The 6,629-nt window shown below is 43.8% G+C and overlaps 1 protein-coding gene across 2 annotated transcripts in view; it reads right to left on the bottom strand.

Moving 5' to 3' along the window:
- LOC131106588 (uncharacterized) overlaps window positions 1–3,926 on the bottom strand; it is a 4,119-nt gene extending 193 nt beyond the window's left edge. The window contains exons 1-4 of one of the 2 annotated variants that reach the window (XM_058055796.1): window positions 3,360–3,926; window positions 2,127–2,375; window positions 1,315–1,491; window positions 1–906 (exon numbers count right to left, since the gene is read on the bottom strand). The exon at window positions 1–906 is cut by the window's left edge and continues 193 nt beyond it. In XM_058055796.1, the coding sequence (XP_057911779.1) occupies window positions 555–906; window positions 1,315–1,491; window positions 2,127–2,308 (711 nt within the window). In that variant the 5' untranslated portion in view covers window positions 2,309–2,375; window positions 3,360–3,926 and the 3' untranslated portion in view covers window positions 1–554. Of the gene's footprint in view, window positions 1,498–2,126; window positions 2,376–3,359 lie in introns of both variants that reach the window. The other variant, XR_009120100.1, reaches the window with a different exon arrangement.
- Between the last annotated feature and the right edge of the window lie 2,703 nt (window positions 3,927–6,629).

Here is a 6,629-nt window from a genome sequence, read left to right on the forward strand (position 1 = left end):
ACCTAAAAGTAGTGCAACTTAAACTGTGAAATTCCGCCATCTGGTGGTCACTTAAAATTACTGCAACTTAAACTGTGAAATTCCACCATCTGGTGGTCACTTAAATTTACTGCAACTTAATTTGTGAAATTCCGCCATCTGGTGGCCACTTAAAATTACTGCAACTTAAACTGTGAAATTCCGCCATCTGGTGGGCACTTAAAATTACTGCAACTATACTTGGGAATTTCCGCCATCTAGCGGTGTTTTTTTAAGCACTGCTAATCTTCTTGGGAAATTCCGCCATATAGTTGTCACTTACATGCATTTAAAATACTATAAATACTATTTTAGAGAAAATAAAGATAGAAACAAATGGATTTAAAGATCCAAAAAAGTACACAACAAGTGGAGTGATTGTAACCCGGAAATACTGGAAAACATTCCTTATACAAAGTGTGACATTATTTGTAAGTACTAACATGACTAGATTATTGCAAAATAATACTTCCATTGTTGTCAACAGATGCTCCACTCGTATAGACAAGTGTTACAGTTGGTTTAGCCTTAAGCTTTTACAAAGAGTACAAATTTATTTCATACTTAGTGCAAAAACCTTTGTTGGTGATTACAGCCTCAAGACGCCTCCTGTATGGAGAAACCAGTGGAATACATTGCTCAGGTGTGATTTTGGCCCATTCATCCACACAAACTGCCTTCAAATCTTCAAGGTTCCGGGGGTCTCTTCTGTGAACCCGGATCTTCAGTTCTTTCCAAAGATTTTCAATTGGATTCAAGTCTGGTGATTGACTGGGCCATTCTAGCAGCTTTATTTTCTTTTTCTTCAACCAGTTGAGTGTTACCTTGGCTGTGTGCTTGGGATCGTTGTCTTGCTGAAAGATCCACCCTCTTTTCATCTTCAGCAGCCTGGCAGATGACAGCAGATTCTGATCAAGAATGTCTCGATACTTTTCTCCAGTCATTATTCCTTCAATGATATGAAGTCTACCAGTACCACATGCTGAAAAACAGCCCCACGCCATGATGCTCCCACCTCCAAACTTGACTGTCGGTATGGTGTTTTGGGGGTGATGTGCAGTGCCATTTTTCCTCCAAACATGTTGTGTCTTATGACATCCGAAGAGTTCAATTTTGGTCTCATCTGACCAGAGTATGTTCTCCCAGAATGTCATGGTTTATCCAAATGTTGTGTCGCAAACTCCAAACGAGCTTCAACATGCTTCCTCTTCAAAAATGGAGTCTTGCGTGGTGTGCGTGCATGGAGGCCATGGCGGTTGAGTGCATTACTTATTGTTTTCTTTGAAACAACGGTACCTGCTGATTCCAGGTCTTTCTGAAGCTCTCCACGAGTGGTCCTGGGCTGTTGGAGAACCCTTCTGATGATTGTTTTGACTCCTCTGTCTGAAATCTTGCGAGGAGCACCTGGCCGTGGCTGGTTTATGGTAATGCCGTGTTCTTTCCACTTCCGGATGATGGCCCCAATGGTACTCACTGGAACTTTCAGAAGTTTAGAAATGCGCCTGTAACCAATGCCTTCAGTGTGTTTTGCAACAATAAGGCTGCGTAGGTCTTTGGACAGCTCTTTGCTTTTACCCATCATGCAATGCTTCTTGTCTAACACCTTGCTGGTGAGAAACCTTTTTAAAAGGCATTAATAGGGGACAGGTTAACCTTCTAAATACTGACAAACTCCAGCTGCTTTCTTGGCTTTCCAGACCTTTTTACCCCTCCTTTTCTTCATGTGTTCAATACTTATTCCCTGTGCCATTTCACTTTATTACACATAACTTCATTTATGAACATAAATGTTTGGATTCTTTGTATGTGTGCATTACTTGGGTTGATGCCGACATCTGGTGAAAATTTCATGTCAATAGCTTGATTAGAAATATGTTTTTTGAGAGAAATGTTGACGTGTTCAATACTTATTTTCCCCGCTGTATAATGACCTCCATGTGGCCGGCTAACATTGTACTGTAACAGCCAGAGCAACCTTTACAGCCAAAGCATTAGTCATGGCACTCGTGTATGAATTGCATATCTTTTGTCATCTATTCATTTATCCTGTGTTATTGTGCTACATGTATGAAGGCCATCATGTCATTTACTTGAACAAGTCTTCCTACCTGTGAAGAACGCCGACGCCATGTTGTTGATGGTCTGCCAACACAATTACATGAGTCCTTCCCCGGGGGCCGACAGACTGCTGATGGACGCAAAAGGTTGAAGCGCCAGAAAATGCCGTCTTGTGCGTGCAATAGGTGAAACTGTCCACTGGAGAACCTATGGCATCAGATGACGCTCCCATTTGGAGCTCATGTTGAGATGGATGCAGTGGGATCCCACGGGCTGTTAAGCGACAAGCGGCTTTTCATCTGTAACAGAAGTTGTAAGATTAGCTGCTATTCCTTTGCTGTAATGAAATACTCAGTTTTATAAAATTCATTCCTGCATTGAATACTTATAATAATAATAATACATTTTATTTGTATAGCGCTTTTCAAAATACTCAAAGACACTTTACAGATGAATGGAGTTGAATAAAGTAAGTAAACAGAATAGAAGACACACCAAAATACAACATTCATTGGTTAATACACAGTTAAAACATGAGTAAAAGTGGGGCGGGGCACAGCAGTCAGATATAAAGAAGTTAGACATTAAAAACAGATTTAAAGAGGTGAGTTTTTAGTTGTTTTTTGAAGGTGGGAAGGTCAGGGCAAGCACGGAGTGAATGGGGCAAAGAGTTCCAGAGGGTGGGGGCAGCGATGGAGAAGGCTCTGTCTCCCCAGGTTCGGAGCTTGGTTATTGTAATGATGCGGTGTACAGAAGTAAGTTTTTTAGTCGCCATTAAAATAGACCGAATAAGGGAGAAGGGTTATGAGTGTGTTTTCTCTTCCGTTGTCACAATGATGCTCAAAGATAAAATCAGCGGCTTACACTCACCTAACAGATGCCTCGCCTCTGACGGCAACAAGTTCCGACACAAACTTAACACGCCATGCACGCGACGTAACCAGGACATCAAGGGATTTTCACGTCAAACGAAATAATTCCAAATAAACCACTTTTAGCTTCAGTTGTCATTGACTATGACGAGGGTAGCGAAACATACTTTTAAAAAATCGTTGTCAATTTGGGCCAAAGTCGTTCACATTATGTTATGGATTGCAAATGAACCGGTTGAAACAATTGTTTCCGTCATTTCGAGCATTCTGCGCGCCAATTATGTCCACAAAATGGCGACCTCGGCTTCAGCTCCTCAACTTCGACATCGTTTATATACTGTATATTGTCCTATTGTCGGAGCGAAACGCCACTATTCGTGCCTCAACGTGACTTAAAACTTTGATACTGACCTTGTAGCATTGCTTGTGCGTCGTCTGAGTTACATGGCAACTCCAGTGTTCTCCGTCAGGGTGTTGGAACGCCGACTCGATACCGAATTAAATTGGCGCCAATGAAAACGATGCTGTTGCAAGACAAACCGTTTACTTCGGCACTTCTCCACGGTCGTGGCGGTGTTAACTGTCACTATTTTCAGCCCCAAACCGTGGTAAGGGGCGGCCTGACTTCGTCAGAGAAAGACAGATGGTTGCCTGCTGCTTCCGGTCAACTTTTTTTTTCGACGAGCCAGCAACAACAGAACAGCGCGCGCGCGCGCGCACGAGATCCCCGCACTTCCTTGTTCACGCTCAACCCGCCCCACATAGCTGGCCAAACACATGCCTGTAACAGCGTTGAAAACTTCAAAAAATTAAGCAATATACATGTAATATATCCTAAAGCATTTTCAATAAAGAGTTTCAACAATCACGCCTCTTAGTTTTACAAACAGTAGACGGCATTCCCTCTAGAATACTTCAGCTTGGCTGCCAACAGGTTGACACAGCGTCATTGGGATCGTCGGCGCCATGATCCGGACGAAACCAGGAAGTGCAAACGGGAAGTTACAGCGCGGATGTGACGTCGTGTTTCACAATGATTTTACACACTATAACAAGAGAAATAATACTTTATACTCCTGAAGCACATTGGGCACCGTTCGTAGGGGGCTGTAAAAAAAAGAGGCATTATTTAATTTGTTGGATTTCACGTAACGTCACCGCTTACTGGCGGATCAGTACGGTGGCCTGTGATGGACATACATTGATGATATTAGCCTCTGTCGCCCTCCTGTGGCCACTTCGAAAACACACAAACGTCTTTTTGAAGTGTACTGTATTTTGGACTAACAAGTATATGTTGAAAGCACACAAATGACACATGATACATATAACATAGCCAAGAATTGCATAAAAGTAATTTTTAAGGAGAAGAAATCCAAGAATTGAGGCCCTTAATTGACATCCTCCCTCGCCCGCATCATAATCAGCAGTTCCTTGTCCTCTTAATAATGTAGCCGATAGGCGCACATCCCAGCGTGCTTTGCGGTACTGTCTATGAAAGAAATAGCTGTTAAATTACTTGTTTTAAGCCACGTAAATAGGTTATTCTTGCACACGACTGGCCAAGTCTGTTCTAAATCTATCTATTGTGTTGATGTTTGATGGTATTTTTTTCATGACACCGTGACTGTAATTGTTATGCTGGGCAATCATATACTGTGTTTTCTCAACGGTAAAGTCATGGCTAATGTAAGCTTTATCTTACTCTGCTGAAGATTGCGGGACAGCGGACTGACGATGACGCTGACGACGACGACGGCGACGGCGACGACTAGAGAGCAATATGAAGGCTGCGGCCGCCGGCGACCAAAGAGCAATACGAAGCCGGCGGCAGGGCGCAGACTGCAGCGGCCGTCAGGCAATCTGTTGTCAGCGGCCGGCCTGCGGGCAAACTGGAAACGGTGGCCGGTGGGCAAACTGGAGGCGAGGGTTGGAACCTGAGGCCAAGCATCAATCTAGGTCCACCAATTTTTCGCCATATCATCAGACAATTATTCTGCACGAGTGTGCAAAATTTCAGGGACGGGACTCAACAGGAACCATGTTTCCTTCCCAAATAGATTGACCACGAAGCCGGTCAAAGGCCCTAAAAAAAACAAAACTTTAATAAATTCATCAAGCATCGAGCTACGTCCACCAATTTTTCACCATATCATCAGACAATTATTCTGCACGAGTGTGCAAAATTTCAGGGACAGGACTCAACAGGAACCATGTTTCCTTCCCAAATAGATTGACCACGAAGCCGGTCAAAGGCCCTAAAAAAAACAAAACTTTAATAAATTCATCAAGCATCGAGCTAGGTCCACCAATTTTTCACCACATCATCAGACAATTATTCTGCACGAATGTACAACATTTCAAGAGTCTAGCTCCAAAGGAACATTGCCTAGTAATCGAACAGACTGCTCAAAGGTCATAGGTCACCATCAACTTGTTGAAAGTAGAAACACTTGTTCTTGGAGTTTATTTTTCATTTTTCAATATGTTGCAGACACCATCCCATCAATTAGGGAGAAATTGGTCCCAGCTCGATACAACCTTGCTAAAGCTAAGTAGCTAACCAAAGGTCGCACAGATGTGAAACTGTGCACACTTGCTTCATATTCTTTGTAGATGTTCTGTTGCGTTTTTCGACACATTTGAACATTTTTTTGTCCGATCGGCGGGGGCGTGAACATGAGGAGACAACAAAATTCCGACGCCCACTGGTCGAAAAGTACATGTCCGACCGACACCCGACTGATGTCGATCCGCTCATCTGGAGGCCCCCAACAACATACTCGAATTTCAGACCTCTGCATTGTCTGGAAAAAAAAATTCTGCGGATCAGGTCTGAAGCACACGACAGTCTGCAGGTCGATGACTCTCAGAGCATTTGTGGCCATTTCAGCCAGATTTGGAAAATAAAATTATGAAAAAAAATGAATGGACTTTCTTTCATTGGAGTCTCACGAGGCTGGAAAGACGAAACCTCTGAAAAATTTGGGGTCGCTGGGGTCAATATGGGCCTCGCAGGGCGTGAAAAACTGCTTTCCCTCCAAAAAACCCTCTTTTCTCCCATAAATCTCGGACCCTTTGATCCAGGACCCTGATTTTTTGATATGTGTATCAGGGGCTGGCCGCTGACCTGTGTGCCAAGTTTCAAGTGTCTGGCTTGAAAGGGGGCGTGGCTAGACCTGCAAACCCACTAAATTGAGGCCTGCTTGAGGTCAAAGGTCACCCCTTTCTGAACTGAAATGGACTGACTTTCTTTCATTGGAGTCTCACGAGGCTGCAAAGACAAAAACTGAAAAATGTGCGGTCGTTGGGGTCAATATGGGCCTCGCATGGCGTGAAAAACTACTTTCCCTCCAAAAAAACCCTCACCCAGACTATGCCCAGCTATGCCGCATGAGGACACAGCAGTGTGGACCTGAAACCGTGTAAACGACTTTTTCCAATGAGTAATAACTTTTTCAAAAGCAAAAAGCACCAACGCCATTGGCACCACTTTGGAGTTGGCCCCGTCAACTCAGGTACCCCCCCCCCCCTCCCAGTTTCTTCACTTCCTGGTGAGAAGGAGAGCAGACAAACAACACATGGACTCCTCTCCCCCACACACGTGAATCAACATTCTAGGCCTCAGCTCAGCTGCTTGCCAGCAGAGAGAAGAGCGAGCTGAAAGACAGATGAGGTTGG

The sequence above is a fragment of the Doryrhamphus excisus genome, chromosome 18, assembly GCF_030265055.1.
Source record: "Doryrhamphus excisus isolate RoL2022-K1 chromosome 18, RoL_Dexc_1.0, whole genome shotgun sequence".
NCBI lineage: Eukaryota > Metazoa > Chordata > Actinopteri > Syngnathiformes > Syngnathidae > Doryrhamphus > Doryrhamphus excisus.